Source organism: Lingula anatina, chromosome 1 (genome assembly GCF_051362555.1).
Source record: "Lingula anatina isolate TDL-2025a chromosome 1, LinAna3.0, whole genome shotgun sequence".
Classification (NCBI taxonomy): domain Eukaryota; kingdom Metazoa; phylum Brachiopoda; class Lingulata; order Lingulida; family Lingulidae; genus Lingula; species Lingula anatina.
In genome coordinates this window covers 10284292-10304204 of record NC_141767.1, presented here as the reverse complement: position 1 = coordinate 10304204, position 19913 = coordinate 10284292, and the positions used below count along the sequence as shown (strand labels likewise).

The following is a 19913-nucleotide window of genomic DNA, read 5'->3' as shown; positions in this document are numbered from 1 at the left end:
GGCTACATGAAATAAAATACTGCATTTTATTAACCCTCTCCTCTGCTCTCCCGAAATGAACATTTTTACCCACAATTCCAAGAACAGCATGAAGACGGAAAGAAGGTGCACGGGCCTGATGGCAGGGTGTAAACAAACATATAAAGTATAAGGAAATCGTTGCATAATTTTTTTGTCACAGAATGGATACCAAAAATGCCTTCCTTCTTGGCAGCACAGCTGCTGCCGTTATGGCTGGTGTCTACATCTTATATGGTCCCTCAGAAAGAAAGTCGAAGCTGAAAAAAGGTAATGCACAATCTGAAAGAATCTGAGTGTGAGGCGATTTGGTGCATTTCAATCAATATGCTATAGTATAACATCTATTTTGGCCCATACCAATGTATGTGTAAATAAGATAAATAATAAAAGTAGCAACCAGTGGTGCACCCAAAAAATTGTGAGATGAATGTTTGATGAACCCTGTTACCTGTACTAATTAATTCCAGACACCTGTCCGGGGCTGAGGAACTTAGGCAATACCTGTTTCCTGAATGCTGTCCTGCAGGCCTTGGCACCATGCTACTACACTGTACAGTGGCTGGGGGACTTTGTGGACAAGAGGATTAACAAGGGTTACACACAGTGCATCGCTTTTGCGCTCATTAAAATACTGAAAGGTATAGGTTATTTTTAGTTGTTTTTTTCCCTAAGAATGTGATATTACAGTATATGTAGCATGGTATTAGAAAGCATGTTCCACTCAAAGATGTAAAGCAATTTATACAAAGTATGTTTAGTGTAACATGCAAAATATCTTTTTCCTGATAAGATTTTAAGCCTTGTTAAAATCAAACTTTGTCAACTACAACACAATCTTTACTTTCTGCTGATATTTTTGCCTAATTTGTCTTTAGTTCTAAATAACCAAGGGGACACAGAACATACAAACAGTGCATTGGAAGTTGTGGAAAATTTGAGACTTAGGCGATGGGTCATACCGCCTACAGAAGAGCAGGTAAAGAATACTCATCTATATCTCCAAAGACATGTATATTGTGATTACATAACATTACATAACTAAACAAAGTTTAAAATTTTTTTCAGATATACACAATGTCATTTGTATCCACTCAGATAGTGTGATAATATCTTCAAAACAATAGCTGAGATATATCAGAGCTATTTGCACTCCAATATTGTAGTGCCTGTTAAGTCAGGAAATCTCTTTTTCAAGGAAACTCTGACGAGGTGACCTGATACACACCATAATATTGGAGCACAATTAACTCTGATCTTTGCTGCTGGTTTGAAGGATTTTTTTTATTAAAGCCACTGTTATGATCATATTTGTCTTGTACTAGTATATAGCATGCATTCATAACTAACACATTTTGTGTTAGTTGTATGAAACAATCTGTGGGAAAGTGAAAGATAGGAGGGAGATGGAAATAAGTTCATTACCAGTTGCAGTTGGATCATTTTATTCTTTTTTCTAGGACTCTCATGAGCTGTTCCATGTACTAACAGAGACATTGGAAGAAGAGAGTACCAAGTACCCAAGTGTTGTGTCTATCTTTGATGTCAATAGCATTTATGTAAGACCCCATTCCCATAGATTTTAGATCGATCTATCCCTGTGGGGTGTCTCACTAGATTACTGTCCGCCTTCTAAAAGATGTAAGGGGGTAATTAACTATGGTGCACGCTCGGCTGACTGCAATTTAGCATGAACCCCCAGAGAGTTAGGTAGATCTCAATCTAAATCTCTGGGAATGCACCCTAAGTCTTAAGGCAATGTAGAAGTAAGTGATTGTTAAGTGCTTACCTTAGATTTTACATTTGCACATAAACTGAATCTTTTTAAAGACATGTAAATTGTGTCATGAAACTCCTGATATTAATGATTATAAAACTTAAATTCATAATAACATTATTTCAAATTTATGTTGCCATTTCAAATTGTAAATATTCTACAATTTCAAAACTTAACCTGTACTTTTTGTGTGTGTGACTACTAGGATTCTAATATAAAGTACCAACCAAAAGGCAGAGCAGCTACAAGATGCCAGGGCCTGCTACCCATTATCCCCTGCAGAGATTCTGAGCATCCATTTAGAGGACTCCTTGCTAGTCAGCTACAGTGCAAGTTATGTGGTTACAAGGTGAGGCGTGTGGTATGAGTAATGCTTGTACCACATGTATGTCTCTGCTTTCCAGAAAAGTACTGAAAAATTTCTTTTCTAATTGCTGTGTAAGTTTCTTTAATATTTCAGATATAATTACCAGGCCTACCCAACTACCAGACTCAGCACCAAATGATCCTGAATTCACCGGTAGATCAGACCACACTACCCGTTTTCAAGGTGTGTGTCAGATTGCATTACACAGTATCAGACGCGACACCGCTCTTGCCTAGTATGCGATGTGATAGTGACGATTCTCAGCGGGGTTGAAAAGCATTGCATCACCACTCAAAATTTGTTCAGGATATGATGCTGTGTAATGCGATCTGACACACACCTTGAAAGTGTGGTCTGATCTACCGGTGAATTCAGGATCATTCGGTGCCAAGTCTGGTAGTTGGGTAGGCCTGATTACTGAAAAATTTCACCTCTAAGTCTTTGATGTGATAAATTTTTGTATACAAAAAATTTTAAAATTTGCTAACAGCTATTACAATGAGAACAGATGCAGACTTGGAGATGTTTAATGTTTAGTTTTAAAATGAAAGTGAGCATATTTTAAAGCTATGTTTTTATGCATGTCAAATAATTGTTTATGAATGTATATTAATTGCATGTTTGTTTTTCTTTCTATTTTCTTATCAGAATCCAGTGAGATATGATAAATTTGACAGCTTGTCTCTTAGCATTCCTCCAAACCAGTATGTCTGGGTAAGTACACATATATTTATTAAGCCAAATAATTTATTTTTGAACCAAATTTGTACAGAGTACATGGTTCTTCATTTTTATGTCCCCAACAAAGTTCCTTTAACATAGTTCAAATGGTTGTTTTATTTAATAATTTTAGCTCTGTGAGCAATTTTACAGTACATTTTGTACATCTTTGCCAAAATGTGATGAAAATTTATCAGCTGAAAAATATTAATGCAAAATGTCAGCATTAACATGTTAGCATTATGTCAACATCAACAAAATGTAAGGTATATTTTCTACAGCATAATAATAAATCCTACAATTTCCATATTTCCAGGTACCTGTGACACTAGATCGCCTCCTTCGTCATTACGTGATGTCAGAGTACGTGCAAAATGTTGAGTGTCAGGGTTGCGCCAAGACATTACATGGCAACATATCACAATGTCACAACAGCAAACCACTCCCCAAAGCCACCTTTATGAAGAGACTTACTATTGGAAAAGTAAGATACTCCTTAAATAGTTAAATGTGAAGATAAATACTGTGACAGACTATAAATATTTTGATATTCATTAATTGTATTTAAGGTTATTCAAAAGCTAAAGGTAGTTTATTGTATTTTTAGAAGGTCTAGGGAACACGGCATTCTGTGGGATATAGATTTAAAGCTTAAACAATTCATACTGTTCTTTATTGTTCGGTTGCTTATATTCCTCAAGTAAAAAGTTTGATGCTAAAATGGTTTATGTTGTTTCTTTATAGCTGCCCCAGAATCTATGTATCCACATACAGAGAACAATATGGCTGAACAATGGCATGCCTATGAAGAGAAATGATCATGTTGAATTCCCAGAGGTACTTGACATGAGTCCATATGTGTACCACAAGAGGAAGGCCCCAGACCTATCTATAGGGTTGGCAAATGGGCTGTTTGGTCTGCAGGGTGGTAGCTTGTTCAATAAAAGGTAACTTCTGTGATTAACTATGCTAATGTAAATAAAAAAAGTTATGTCTATTGATTCAGTTAAACACCAACCAATTTATCTATGTGTCAGCATGTTTTTTTTTTTATTTTTTTAACAATTTCCAGCAAAATATTTTTTATATCTCATATTTTCTTAGATAATTTCATTTGAAGTGAAAGAAATGAAATATCACAAATGGATGATTATATATATATATATATATATATATATATATATATTTTTTTTTTTCTTTATCTTTTAGACAAAAAATCAACTCAGCACCAAAACCAGCTGTGTCCAACATGAAGAAAAATATGGGAAACAATCCACTAATGACACCCATTACTCAGCAAACAAGCTGTGAACAGCAAACAAACCAAAGAAACTCCCCCCAGAGTGAAATGGCAAAAACTGAACTCCAGTTAAATGATACATGTTATACTGAAATAGCTGCCAGTTGTTACACTGAGTTCAGTGTAAAGCAACCGAAAGAAACTGATCTAAATAAGCCCAAAACAGAAGTGGATGTGAGTGTCAGTAGAGGGACACTGGAGGAGTGTGATCTCAATCAGAGTACAGATGGTGATGAAAGCTGTGAAACAGATAAGTCCGTGCATGAAAAATCGCTACAAAGCGTTGTGCAACCTTCTGACAACCTAAATATAGTAGAGATAGTAGAAGATGAAAAAAGAAATACTGAGGCCAGAACAGAGATGGATATTGCTCAACCAAAGTCAGAAATTGCTTGGTCAAAGAAGGAAAATGCTCAATCACCTACTCTTAAAGAGAATTCAAAATTTTTGGGGTCCCAAGATAATGTCAAATTCCATCTCCAGAGAGAGGAAAGCTGTCCAGACAGCAAATACAGGCTAATGGCAGTGGTGGTTCATTTAGGAGATGTGTTTTCTGGACATTTTGTTACATACAGACGAGCCCCATCTGGCTGTGGTCAGAGACATAATGAAAAATGGTTGTATACGTCAGACGAACATGTCTCTAGAGCATCTCTTCAGTCAGTACTGCAAGCCGAAGCTTATTTGTTGTTCTATGAAAGATTTTAAGCGCACATTTTAAGTTTGTTTTCATCATCTGTTTTAATTTGTCCTTATGCAGCTGGATAGTTTCCTCATATGGCATTTATTTACTCACCTTTTTAAACCACAATGGTGATAATGAAATTGTATGATAAATGAAGTGTCGCGTTGGAGTGTTTCCTTATAATTAATCAATGTAATTTTTCTGCCGGCCCGTGATCTAGCCTATTTTTCGTATTTTTTAAATTGTTTGATATGTCGTATCTTAAGGAATCGTATGAACTTTCTCATGGGTATTTAAAACGATGTTAAAGATAAAGTACAGGGATATTTAAGGACAAGTTTTTTGACACTCATTTCTTTTATCTGTCATTCCAGCGTATTGATATTCCAGTGCCACGTTGGATGAAAATATAATTTATGTGCAATGTATCAAACTTGTCAGGGTAATTTCTCTGAATTTAAATGAAACATAACGCGAAATGATATTATTATCATTGGCATATGTCATGTACGTCACAGAAAGTGATTATAAAGCTCTTCCTATTAGTATCCTAACACCAGGGTTTTAGATGTCTGTAGATATGAGCCCTGTAATCCATCGCGTCCATCGGTGATGAATTCTTAATAAGACGCATATTAGGGGTCTCTCGGTGCTAAAAAAGACACGAGAAGTCTTACAATTATTTTGCTGTATCAGCTTTAAACGGGGAATCGCTCGAGTATTTTAAATATTTTCGTAAGCATATATTTGTAAGCCACGCCCAATCGTTTTAAATTCTACTGTTACATCTTCGTCGATGACCGAAAGTGAGTATTTGTTAAAGTACTTTGAATTAGAGCCTATAAACACGTTGTACCAATATTGGCGTGTACTGAAGCATGGCATCAGAGCAGAGTAGATTCCACATTTGGATGTGGTGGATACGTCAAACAGACAGCGTGCATACTTCCCACGGGTAAAACTTTCCCATAGTAATGTTTGAACTTGGCGAAGACTGGGTGGTTATCTCTCAGGCGTTGGTTAGCTCTGTGGAGACTGCACATGTGATAACAATTCACTCTAGCACATCAGCAAAGTCGAGCACGAACAGCTAGACAGATCGTCGATTCATAAGAACTTCATGCAAAGATAATGCGTGATTTTATCTAGATGAATTGCGGAATAACCGCCACCTGTTGTCAGAAGTATTTTTACACCGCCACCGCTTGGTGCTTCAGCCGCGTAAGAATGACGCAAATGTTGTGTTTCAGCATATATTTGAAAGTGTTAGTTCCAGTGCTAATTTAGGAGTGAATTCGGTCCGTGTAGAATCGTGTAGTGCCACCAGGCAGGGCGTTTGACGCGTGCCGGACAGAAAAAAAAGCCAAATTTATTTTAAGTAGATTAAATTTAACTCTGCTTCACAGCTTGACATTTTCCTTGAAAATTGAGATAAGGAGATGAATGTTTTGTGATATATTTTCGGTTATATTTGGTTATTTCTCTATGAAAGAGCGGACTGCTAAATATTTCATCAGGCATGTTAATCAAAAGTTTTTTTTGTGATAAAACTGCCTTTAAAACTTTAATCTATTTCAGAAAAGAATTTCATCAGCTGTGTTATGCTATAAGAATGAAGTAATTTTTCTTCAGTCAACAGCTTAATATTGAAATAGTTATTACCTCCAGTATTTCGATGTCTAGCAGAACATCTTCATCAGGGAATGAGACTACCCCTGACCTCTACCTCCCTTTCCTAAGACAATAGGTGTGGGGAGGTGGGGCAATTATATCTGCTGAATAGAGGCTATTCACTTTAACTTCATTCTTCATTCTTTTAATCTATTTTTTTGTGAATCTTGTAAACATAATAATGCATATGAAGAAATTCTTCTTCGAGACCTATTTTGAAGCAGACCAACAATACCTCGACCTCGCTCATTGAGCACTCGCTCAATATTTTCTTGCCATTCCTCGTCTAGTCAAATAAATTCGTTTTTCATTGAGTTTATCCGAAATGCCAGCAATTATACATTTGAAAGGGCAATAGCAATCATATCAAAATGTTCACAGGAGTTTTTAACAGGTGGAATCGATTTTTTTCTGTATGTAAAATTCTTTCAAAAAGACTTATAATTTAGACTTAGTTGAAATTCTAATGTCTTTAAATAATAAATTGGCACTTTGAAATGGCGACTATTTATTGGCTGCCATGAGAAACCGCAGTAAGCAACGATAGGGATATTGCAGATTATCTTGGGATTAATGAAGATATGAAGATGAAGATAGTACTTGCGTCCAGATCATTACCAGTGAAAATTAACTACGTCTCTTGCCCCTATGTCACGTGACCTCTACGGTAGCCTACCTGATACAGGTTATAGGACACCAGGTTGACACAACCAGTTCCCTAGCCCAAGACAAACATGCTAAAGATATGGATTTGAAGATTGGATTTAAATTCTTATCAAATGAGTACATTTTTCTACCTAACCCTGACATGCGTATTATGTGATTATCGACATCTGACATGTCACGTTCGCTGCCGGGAAATTGAGCGAGGAAAAATCACTGCTGGCATTAACGATTACATGGAGCAGGTTGTAAATTTCACTTTTACCGAAAGCTGGAAAGTGGCAGAGAAAATTGAAACTGGAAGTATTGAGTCCAGGGCGTGTTTATCTTTTGTTTTGTGAAGGTTTATTGGACAACTGTTGGGATGCTTAGTTTCATAATATGAGCAGAGGCCCGTGCGGTCTATTCGATGGAGTGTGTATGATTCAAGAAACACGACAAGTGCCTTTTACACTTAATAGACCTTGTGTTTTTGAAATTGAAAAAGATTAGAGACCCTTTGAAGTCGATTTATTACACAGATTATTTTGTGGTGATTTTGCTGGACCAAAGGTTGATGCGTTTTACTCATGTCCAGCACGCGGCCAGATTATGTTTATTTTTCGATTCACTGGTTCAGGGGGTATAGAACGAAACAAAATTATGATGCACAATTCTTCAAAGTGGAATTCGGTTCACAACGGTCAATATCAGCTCCAGTAATGAGTCGCAAGGGACTCTTGCGCACTGTTCTAGCATGAGAACTCGGAGCCTAACTATTCTGAGTCTCATTTTTGCAAAATTCCTGGAAGTAGCGACGGCAGCAGTGCTGTTGAAACTTGGTGTACTATTTCCCTGGGAGTCTACCACCTCCACGCCGTTTTCGGGACAAACGTCAGCAGGGGCTGTCCTGGTGGCTAAAGAGAAGATCGAACGTAATTTTCCAGGACTTAAAAATGCTGGTTACAGTTTCGACTTTGTGTGGCGAGACACAAAGTGCGACTCGAGCGTGGCCCTGGGGGCGGCCGTGGAGTTGTACTTACAAGAACACGTCAGCGTTTTCATTGGACCGCCCTGTTCAAAAGGTGAGGGATAATACTTAGTTTCTAATGATGCGTTCTCGGCACCTGTAGTGACCCGCGATTGTTCTCCTTGCCATTAATGTGGTTTGTGTGGTTAACAAGTTGTATTTTTTTAATTCTTATTTTGAAAACAGCAGAGAAGAAAGGGTGGTATAAGAGAAGGTTATGTTTGTGTTCGTTTGTTAACAGCCTAACTCAAAAAGTTACATATGGATTTTTATATATATTTTTAAAGATAGACCTTAAATACGCTAGTTTTCAATCGATCAGATGTTGGTGGTGATCCATGAATTTATTAATAATAAAGAGAACTGAGCCTGCGCTCTCTCAGTGCTTTACTAGTTAGAGTTAGATTTTTCTCACTTTATTTCTAAATAACGTTAGAAAATATGGAAGAAGGAAAGGGTAGTGTCAGTTTTCATTCTTCGTATTTACTCCTCCAATGGTTGATTAAACAAAACAAAGTCAAAAATAACTCATCGCAATGAAAGCATGCGAGTGCAACAGTGATAAAAACGATGCGTAACGCGTCTGAATTTTGAACGGACCATTTCATTGAAATAAGTCCAAGTTTGTTGGCTGTTGTGGACTCATTATCAAATGGAGACTGTTGGGCATTGCATGGTAAGATGGGCAAATGGTTTGAGCTCAACTCTTGGCATTTTTCGACAGAACACAACATTTTAAACAATTTTCAGTTCAATGTGCCATCTGCATTTGTTGAATTTAGTGAGGGCCCCCATGCAAGGATTTGATCTTAGGTTTTATTTTAATGGACTGAGATTAATTACTCTAGATGTACGAAAAGGCTAGAATGACTGAAAATGATTGTAAACTGCGACGTCTTAGATGGCAAAGCAAGAAAAATAAAAAAGGGAGAAATGTGCTACAGTCTAGAAATGTTTTTCTCTTCATGATCTGCCTTGGTTTTCATTACAATTTACATTTCAATATTTTACACTGTAGCAAAACATTTGTTTTGCCTAATGTCACAACAACAAACCAAGGAATAAATAAGATAAGATAAAACAAATTGTTTGACCTTCAAAAATGGTCTGTAAAAGAGCCTACAGTTATAAGGTGAATATCCCAGTGAACGAATAAGAAATATAAAATCTATTGAAATAAACTGAAAATCGAAAATACTCTTGAAAAGAGCTACTTAGTTTTTGATAGCACAGCTAAAAATCAAACAGTGATATCTGAGTATCCAAATAATTTAAACACCAAGAAATGATTCATCAGTTGTGTATATAAATGTTTCTCAGATGACATTAAAACGGATGCTTCTTATCTGGCATGTAATCGAATCATGTTTTGTGACCAAAGAGATAGGCAGAGAGAAAGCTTTTACGGAGCCGAAAAAATTCCCCCCAACAATATTCAGTCTCTCAAAATAGCCTGAGTTAAATTTCAGTCCCAGCGCACATCAGAACAATGCCAGTGGTTAGTTCCCTGTTTTCAATGACAACTTTAACCCTGCGGAGCATTACACTTTTTTTGCTACTGTTTTTGCAGCCTCATTAAATGCCATTTCTTCAGACGTCTATAAACAGGGTTGTTATACATCAGGGCTGAGCTAATCTTAGCAAATACACGAAAATAAATTACAAAGCCATTGCCTTGGTATCTCGTATGGCCCTTTAGGATTATTTTCAGTCGACTGTGATTTCTATTCTAGAGGTCCATTGGTACGCGTTCGCTTATTTCCTCCAGCTTACGTTATCTTTATTATTTAGCTGATAGGCTGCTGAAACGCTAGCAATCAAATAGAAATCAGTATCTAAGCAGTTGACAACTTATTTGGTGGGTAAAGTGCAAAGATAAATTTTAGATGAATTGTAACCAAAGCAGTTTCACATTTGGTTGGCTGTTGTAAAACAATCAATTATTCATTGTTTTACTTGCGGTGAAAAGTCAAAATAAAAGTCGCGTGTGAAATGACCCGTTGTTCGCGGTTTGTTATCCCGCATGAAACTACTTACTCTTGGGACTGTCATGAACATACATGTCATAATAAAACGTCCACACTTTATGTATCTGAGCCTTAAAAGTATTTATTCACTTTCTGGAAAGAGAGAGTGATAGAGAGAAAGTGAGAGAGATATTGACAGTTTAAGAGACGTATCACACAATGTAAAATATTTACGATTTCAGCCACCAGGTCTGTAAGTTTACTAGCGTCTTACTGGAATCTCCCAGTGATATCGTGGGTCTCACCAGCCCCAGACCTCAGTTATAAGAAGACATACCCAACACTGTACAGAACCCTGCCTTCCACGGATAACATAGCTGCCTCCCTGACTACTGTATTGGACTATTACAAATGGAAAAAGATCGGTGAAGATCCAAATTATTTTTTTATCTTGGAACCATGATGCACGTATCGTACTCAGTATTTACATGTGTCATGGGCCCAAATTTTTATGCGTAATTCGGTTAGAATCGCTGGGGCAAACGATCTGTTAAGTTTATGATTTTAGATTGTTATTAAGATGAAGTTGTTGAAAAATAATTTTTAAAAATGCTAGTGATAGTATGCATTTTCATCAATTAATCTTTTCTTTTTTGAACTGTGTTCTAAGAAGAAGTATGCGGATAATTTCCAGGTCTCCTGAAGGCAGACAACACGGACTGTAATGTTGTTGGTAACGATACAACAGAAATCATAACTTCGAGGCGGGATCTCCATCTTAACTATTTCATGTCATTCGCTGACTCACAAACGAGTGACTTCAAGTCTATTTTGGAGGAAATGAAAAAGAAATGTAGGAGTGAGTAAATTTGCTTTGATGTTTATAGTTTAAAACAAAATAAAAAGTACTACATCCGATAAATTGTTAAATTGACAAGATATTTCCCGCCCAACAACGTTGAATCAAACAGAGCTAGCGAACCACAGCACATTATTTCAAATCCACTAAACAATTCGATTTTTACGTGAAAGGCTGTACAAAGAAGGGTTTGTGTACTCCGGACATTCAATCCGGTTCTAGTAGAAAAAAGGAAAAAAGCGGGATCGATTGAAGCTTATGCAGCACTTAAAGTTATCTTATGACACCTGATCTCAATTCAATTAGTTAAACGTTGAGAGGCAGACCCATTCCTATGTCAACGCTGTTGGATAATCGGGTTTTTCTTTTCTCTTTAAGTCGTTCTCATCTGCGTCCCCAACACTAAGCAGCTGGGCAAACTGCTCTTAGACGCTCATGACGCTGGGTTTACAAACGGCGAATACGTCTTCGTCAATTTTGAGATCCTGTCCAATATACCAACTGACAAAGAACCACCATGGATTTCAAATACAAAAACGAGGAGAGAGGATTTGAAAGATGCGTCACAATTGTTATTCACGTTGTCAGCAAGGAAACAGGCTGACGCCCAATATGAACAGTTTGAGAAGGACACCCGCACTCGGACGGCAACTCCACCTTTCAACTACACAATGTCTTCTTATCAAAAGGTGGGACAGAATTACTGTAACTGTAGATCATCAACAGCTATTCATTGTCTGGCCTTTTAAGATTAATCTATGTATGTTTTGATAGAATAATACGCAAAACGAGCTACCAAATTTGGTTTTAATTTACAGTCATTCATTTTACCTTGTGACACAATTGCGTCGTTTCAGTGAATAATGATGATACTGTTTAGGGATATTAGTAGTAGTAAAATCAAGAGTGCCTTGGAAAAAGGAAAGAACATATATTTGATTATAAAAAATTGCCATTTTGAAAGGACAATAAATGACAATTCTATTATCGGTGTTGTTCAAACGTATTTATGCAATTCAAAAAACGAAAGAAGAAAAAGGCCCAGAAAGATGGTCTATATATACTGCATAACTGTAATAAATTTTTTTAAAAAGAGCAACAGTGAAATATCACTGAATAATACACTCAGTATTACTTTTATAACAATATATATATATACATGTATTTATGTATGTATATGAAGGTGGACAGCTATGCAGGGTTCCTCCATGACGCAGTACTTCTCTATGCTCACATGGTGAACAGGGCGGTGACGTTAGGCCTCCTAGGAAATGACACGCTGGCAGTGCTTAACAGTACGAAATATCTTCAGGGATTCCAAGGTAAATGTGCCGTACAGACTGCCTGTTTATTTCATTTTAAATGTCATTTTCATACACAAACTTCCTTTCTTGTATTGTTTTATCATTTACTTCAACTCGGAAGTAGTTCTTTGCGAATATCTCTGACGCTTTCCCTAGAAATGACTTTTGAATCGGACTTTCATGGCGTACTGTTATAAGGGACTTACTTTTAATTATACAAAGCTTTAATCTTCGATATTTATACCCTAATCATTTGGGTAAGTTACAAACACGACGACAGCAGTACAAAAAGATCCGACCTCAGAACAATACGTACAAAATGTGTTACTAATTGTTTTTGAAATACTTATTCAACTGCTTATGTTTTTGATAAAAGTGAACCTTAGCCGAAACATTTTTGTACTTTTGAAGCATGAGCTTACTGCTCAAGAGAACATTAGCCATTTAAATGACATAATGTATTTAATTTGATGTATTTTCTTTTTCGAATGCGTAACATTCATATCAATCACTTCAGGCGTGACCGGCCTGGTCAAAATGGACGGGAATGGAGACAGAATCCCAACCTTTTTTCTAAAACACTATCAGAGAGGAAGTTGGCAGACTCTCGGCACACTATCCGGCACACCGCAGGTGTTTTCCCCAATTCTAAGTGTCCAATGGCCAGGAAACCGTGGAAGCCACCCTCCAGATACTCCAGAGTGCGGCTATCAGAACGAACTATGTGAAACTGGTAAGAGTAGGATATTTTGTCACAGCTATTACTTATTCACATTTTTGCTGATAATTCATTAAATACGGTTCGATAAGAAATCTGGAGTTGATGTGCAAAATAGCAAATTTGAATAAGTTTATTATTATCATCTATAATCACAAACATGAATGTTTAATAGGATATATCTTACAATATGACGAATTCATTGCAGACGTGGTTGCGATTGTGGTAGGTGTTCTGGTTGCAATTTTCGTGGTAATGGCCATCCTATTCCTGTTGCTGGTCTTCAGGTGAGTCGTTTGTGTATCGTTTTAATTAACTGTCCTTGTGATAAATATGCATGAAAATAGAAATACACAACTTGCACCTTACAACATTGCTTCAAAATGTAATATAATTGCTACCGTTGTTGGCTTAGCATACAATGTATATTTATATCGGGCGCATTAATATGATTGGTTTAATAAAAACAGAAACATTTCTTGGTCTTTCTTCATTTTAGGAAATATAAACAGTCGGAGAAACTCCGAGAGAGTAGTTGGCAAGTAGACTACAATGAGATTCACTTTCGCAAACAACGTGTGACGACCACTGGAATTGGTGGACGCCCGGGAACGCAGCAGTCTGCCAGACCAAGCACCACCAGCTCAGGGGAGAGACGCATGCATCCAAGGAAACGTTTGGTTCGCTCGGTGCGTCCTGTGGCGCTCTTGTAGTAGTTTGTTTGTCTCATCTGTCTAGAATTTTTAGTTTGATTGCATAGATGAGTATTTTCGTTCTTTTGTTAGTATGTTTTGCAATCGGTCGCTCCATTTTTACGTCCTTTCCTTCCTAGTTTATATTCTAATCTGTATATTCAGCTTTTAATCATTTTTGAGATTGAGCTTCAAACACAATATATTTCAGGAAACACGTGGGACGATAGGTCTTGGCTCTCTCTGTAGTCTTGACAAATCCCAACAAATCTTTGCACCCATTGGTCAATATAAGGTGAGCTTAAGATAATCAAACAGAAGTATTTCTGGGCAATTATTTCATCTTGAGATTGTACGCTGGGCCAGGGGTTCTAGAGAACGTTGTGTTCCCTTCTAAGGCACCAACTATTCATGTTTCGTACACGGCTGGTCATTACACGTATAAAATAAGCCACTTTTCAGAGCTGAAATGTAACTAATTGCTGCAAAAATTGTGCACACCAAACAATATAACAATATATTTATGCATTGAATTTTCATTACAGGGTCACCTCGTTGCAATAAAAGGAATGCGAAAAAAGGTTATCATAAACAAAGAAGCAATCAGAGAGTTTAAAATGGTAAGATTATAAAGGTTTTTCTATCTATTCATTTATCTATTTATTTCTTCGTCTACTTATTATTATCTTATCTTAAAAAAAGGCGCTACTATACAGGGCAAAAGATTCCCGGTTTAATGAATTATTATCTTATCTTATTCCAATATTTATCCATTTGTTTTCTTTTCTCTGCTCTTTTCTTTTTATATTTGAAAATGAGCCTCGTAAAAATACACGGATATAACACAAAATAGGTTATTCCACGTCAAGTATTTGGAAAAACACACAGATAAAGTTAAAACCAATTTTTTTAAACGTGATTTTAGCTTCGTGACCTGCAGCACGAGAACTTAAACCCTTTTATTGGTGCGTGTGTGGAGCCGCCAAACCCGTGCATCCTTACCCAGTACTGCACCAAGGGAAGTTTGCAGGACGTCATAGAAAACGACGACATAAAGCTGGACTTTATGTTCAAAATGTCATTCGCTACAGACTTAGCAAAGGTAAGACGAGACTTCAGTGCAGTGGCAGATTTAGAGGGGGGGGAGGGGGGTCAGGGGGGTCGGCTTCACATCCGTGCCCCCTTCAAATAATCCTGGATCTGCCCCTGCTTCAGTGTACATACTGTTTACATTATACTTATTTTTGAGCCTACAATTAAAAAAATCATATCCATAAGTTGTCCAGAATGCATAATTTCAACAAAATAGTTGTAACTTGTAGCAATTTTTAGATATTCTCTTATTACCATTTTATGATGACATGCTCAAGAAAAATAAAGAAAGATTATGGTACCTCTTGCTCTCTTGAAAATAGATATGTATAACTTGTAATGATTGATCAAAATGATTTAATGCTTTGTTTTGTATAAATACACTCTAGGGGTTGGAGTTTTTACACAAAGTCCCCACTCGCTCACATGGTAACCTTAAATCCAGTAACTGCGTTATAGACAGCAGGTGGGTCCTAAAGGTGACGGATTACGGTGCACTCCAGGTGTATAGAGAAGACAGCCAAGATATGGGAGAACACGAGTATTTTACACGTAAGACCTCATTCAGGGCGATGACCTCCATAAATTATTATTATTATATGTAACGTGAGGCGATTTTAAATTCAGGGGATTTAATTTTTGATGCCCCTTGATTACTTGTATAGCTTGTCCAGTGAAGCATAATTTTATGGCATAGTTGTACCTCTCGAAAAGCGTATATCAGTTGCTTTTAATGTTATTCACACAATTCGATTAAGACATGAAAACAGAAGGCGTAAACTAACGAAAATAGTAACGAAATATTATAATGAAGTTGGAATTAGTATATTCTTGCTGCCTGTTAGGATTGAATGAAACTTTACGTTGAACTTTCGTCTCTAGGTTTTATTTCCACGACTTATACACGCGCAGTTCACATGCTTTGTGATACTTTCCTGAATAGGAAAATTGGAAAATAGATCGAAGTCTAAGAAATTACAGGTTTCTTTACCAATCCACCAGTGAATCTGTGAATCTGTTCCGCACGTGCATGTCTTCTTGCTTCAGGACTCCTGTGGACAGCGCCAGAGCTGCTGCGAATGGAGGACAGACCAGCGAAGGGTACCCAAAAAGGAGATGTCTATAGTTTTGCCATCATCTTCCAGGAGATTATGATGAGAACTGGTCCTTACTATTTCAATGATTTGTCACCTAAAGGTAAGTTTCTTCTTCATATTCCATTCTTTTTTCACGTTTGAAACAAAAAATGGTAAATTTGTGCCTTTGAAAATAATAGGTATACAAGATTAAAGTAGAAATTTTTTATTAAAAAGGGATACGATAAGTTTTTGGAATAAAGATCGATTTTGTACATTGTAAAGAAAAATATGCTCTTTTGCCATATGTTCGGAGCAAAACAAATGACGAAGCAGAAAAGCAGAGAAGCAAGAGACTCTAACCAAAGAATTCTATATGTTATCATGAATGTTTCATAAGATGTGATAACGGCAGTTATGGCCGGAGAGGAACCCCCGTACCGTCCCGAGGTAGTCCACGATATGGAGATGAGACCCGAGACACATAAGCTAATGGAGATGTGCTGGAGTGAGGAACCAGAGGCAAGGCCAGATTTCCGCATCGTCAGGAAGAAATTAGTGGCATTAAATGGCGGAAAGTAAGGGAACTGTGATCTGAGTTATCTGAATTGAATACTAAGTCTACTATTATATACTAAAAAAAGTTTCAAATAGTTGGAAAATAATCAGTGTTCGATAGTTTTAAACGGTTCTTTTGAAGTAGTTCCTTAGGGATTGTCATTTTAAAGCTTGACAACGGTTTCGTTTGAAGGCGTGTGAACATAATGGACAACATGATGAACATGATGGAATCATATGCCAATAATCTCGAGGACCTTGTGGCAGAGAGAACGGAGGAATTGGAATTGGAGAAAGAAAAAACAGATATGCTGCTCTTCAGGATGCTACCCCCGTACGTAACCTTGTTTGCACCATCACGTTGATTTGTAGAAGGTTTGCTCTTTTGAAAAATACCATAAAGGACGCCTGAAAACGTTAAAAAACACACGAAAGGGGAAGAGAAAGGAACTTATGAAAACCATACAGTCAAAGATGTATGTATACATGTTGCAAAAATACAGTTTGAATGCAGTACAAGATCTTAGCAATGCTTATGCCTTGATACTGGTCTAAAACGTAAAATGCAAGGCAGTGAATGAAATTGGTTTCTATGTTATTCCTTGTACATAAATTTCAAACAATGTGTTCTGTTTTCTTGTTGTAGATCAGTGGCAGAGGCCTTAAAAAGAGGGGAGCCTGTAGAGCCAGAAACATTTGACGGAGTTTCTATCTTCTTCTCAGATATCGTAGGATTTACTACTATTGCTGCTAAGAGCAATCCGTTACAGGTATTAGATACAAAGAATAACTCTGCATTTCTTTTTTTCTGCAAAAAAAAAAAAAAAAAAAAAAAAAAAAAAAAAAAAAAAAAAAATGAATGATTGCTTTTCGATTTTATCTAGAAAATACAAATACTGTGTACAGTCACTAGTGTAATATATTTATGTTATTTGTGAAGTTTACCAATGTTTGTTACAGGTCGTTGACCTTCTGAATGATCTGTACACCTGCTTTGACTCTATAATTGAGACGCACGATGTTTACAAGGTAAATTTTTGCAATATGTTGGTTTTTCTTTGCATACTATATTAGATTTTCTTTCTTTTCTGTCTGAGGCGCAGCTTAGCAGGTTTATTATATAAGCCGTAAATTTAAAATATTGACGTTTTGCAAACCGAGAGCAATCCAGGCTAAAGTTTAATAAGGCCCGGACCTTAAGCTTGTTTCATTTCGACCAAAGTTGCTTCTTTAAAATATTTGACCATTTTTTCATCACTCACAGTTATTATTATTATTATTATTATTATTATTATTATTATTATTATTATTATTATTGTGACATGATTCAGTGAAAAAATATATATGAGAATGTTTACAACATCAGGTTGAGACTATTGGTGACGCGTATATGTGCGTAAGCGGACTACCTCAGAGAAACGGCCCCAGACACGCTGGTGAAATAGCCAATCTTGCTTTAGATCTCCTCAGTGCTGTTCTGAACTTTAAGATTCGCCATCTTCCCGAGGAACAGTTACAGCTCAGAGTTGGTCTCCATACGGGTACTTGTGTGGCGGGTGTGGTGGGCACGGCAATGCCAAGGTACTGTCTTTTTGGTGACACGGTCAATATGGCTTCCAGGATGGAATCTACGGGTAAAGGTAAGAGAAAATTTAAGGGGTTTTCATATACTAGTTAATTGGTATTTAGAAGTGACATCTTATCAGGGAAAATTATTCTAAAGAGCAATAAAATACCATGTTAATGTTATGCCTATTAGACAGGAGCTGTTTAGTCAAAGTATGCCACAGGGTACCCTGTACCAGGGATGAAGATTTATTTTGTACACTTTTCTCCAAAAGTCTAGAAAAGTGTCATGAATTAACCAGGGACATATTTGCTAATATCTTGTAAAAAATCTATATGTGGCCCTGGTGGAGGGTAGCCACAGGGTATAAAGCTATGAAATGTTTGAAATGCATTAACTTTATCATTTCAGCTTTGTGTATTCATATGAGCAGCGCCATGAACGAAGCACTTATAAATTTAGACTGGGATTTCGAGACTGCAGAGCGAGGTGTAATTGAAGTGAAGGTATTCCGACACTTAACCACTTCTAATTAATTAAGCTTCTTTTGTGTGTATAACTGTTGCTTTCAAATTCAGAAATAACAGTTGCCATCATTTGTGGGTACTGCTCACGGTGACATATATTCTTGCAGGGCAAAGGTTTGCAAACGACCTACTGGTTACTTGGAAAGAAAGGTTTTAACAAGCCATTGCCGCCCCGAGATTCAGTCGGGTGAGTATATTCTTAGCCTTGATAAAAGATCTTAAAGTGTTTTACAACTTTGTTAATATGCAAAGGCTGAGTGCTTTTAATACATGTGCGTGTGCTGTTCGATTTTATTGAATTTGGGTTTGAATTCAAAAAGGCTACATTGAACCAGTGGCGGATTTGAGGTGGTGTCGGGGGAGGGGGGTCCTGACCCCCCCCCCCCCTTCGATTTCTGAAAGAAAAACTCACCAATGGTCCCCTCTTGAAATTAGAATTTTGACTAGCGAAATCATAGTTCTAAACCGTACTAAATGGCACCGTTGGCCCCCTAAAATACCAAATTTTTTTCGGGGCCCTTTAGTGGGTCCCGAACCCCAAGCCAACGGGTAGGGGGGGGGGGGGGGGGGCGAGGGTCGGCTTCTCATCCGCGTCCTGTCATTCTTAAAAAACGGACCCCCTTCAAATAATCCTGGATCCACCCCTGTATTGAACACTGGGTAGAATTTAGTGTCACACCATTTCGCTTTTTCTATTTTAGATCTGAGAGCACAATGAGCAGCATGGTTGACCTTAACTCCGCCAACAGTTCACCGGAATATGACGAACAGCCCCGAAAACTGTCATCTGGCACGCGCAGTGCATTGTCTGTGAACGACAACGCAGAGCTAAAATCTCTCGCAGACATCAGTCTTCACGGGATCGGGCTATCAACTGAAAACTTGAACGACATTTCTTCGGAGCCACACAAACTTAAAACCATGCAGTTTGAGAAATGTAAAATGAACCCTGACAAAGGGACTCCTCCATTGTCTGCAAGACGGAGGTCTTCGACAGTAGCACCACCTGTACCGACTGGAAATAAACCTATGCCGAAACCTATTCGGAAAACCGAGAACACAGAAAATGGTATAGCTGTGAAGCCCGTTCGCGGAAAGCCGAAAGTAGATTTCATTTTTGATCTCCCAGAAATAAAGATAAATTGAGTGAGACACTCACAAGAAAAACATGAAAATTCTAGCTTTCACAGTCTTCCATTGCTTTTATTGTTTGCTGACCTGGATGTGCAACTTAAACGTTGAAAAGGTACTAGCGTTATAGGTGTGCGTTTGTTCAGATATATTTGTGATATTTTGAGCGTTTTAACGACAGGCGTCAACGATACTCAGGTATTTGGTTCGTT

At 37.3% G+C, this 19913-nt stretch overlaps 2 protein-coding genes across 2 annotated transcripts; both read left to right on the top strand.

Annotated features, from left to right (window-relative positions):
• The first annotated feature begins 62 nt into the window (after window positions 1-62).
• LOC106167384 (ubiquitin carboxyl-terminal hydrolase 30) lies at window positions 63-5300 on the top strand. The gene is made up of 9 exons (XM_013546167.3): window positions 63-288; window positions 489-659; window positions 897-997; window positions 1479-1577; window positions 2001-2144; window positions 2811-2876; window positions 3199-3366; window positions 3627-3829; window positions 4092-5300. The coding sequence occupies exons 1-9, from the start codon at window positions 183-185 to the stop codon at window positions 4888-4890; spliced, it is 1857 nt and encodes a 618-aa protein (XP_013401621.2). The 5' UTR covers window positions 63-182; the 3' UTR covers window positions 4891-5300.
• A 165-nt stretch (window positions 5301-5465) lies between these two features.
• On the top strand, window positions 5466-19755 carry LOC106167340 (atrial natriuretic peptide receptor 1). The gene is made up of 21 exons (XM_086999291.1): window positions 5466-8265; window positions 10420-10602; window positions 10872-11036; window positions 11415-11725; window positions 12220-12358; window positions 12858-13073; window positions 13267-13345; window positions 13558-13747; window positions 13962-14045; window positions 14296-14370; window positions 14676-14852; window positions 15232-15394; window positions 15890-16039; window positions 16319-16496; window positions 16670-16810; window positions 17123-17246; window positions 17437-17505; window positions 17843-18116; window positions 18455-18549; window positions 18678-18757; window positions 19272-19755. The coding sequence occupies exons 1-21, from the start codon at window positions 7938-7940 to the stop codon at window positions 19714-19716; spliced, it is 3666 nt and encodes a 1221-aa protein (XP_086855417.1). The 5' UTR covers window positions 5466-7937; the 3' UTR covers window positions 19717-19755.
• The last annotated feature ends 158 nt before the right edge of the window (window positions 19756-19913 follow it).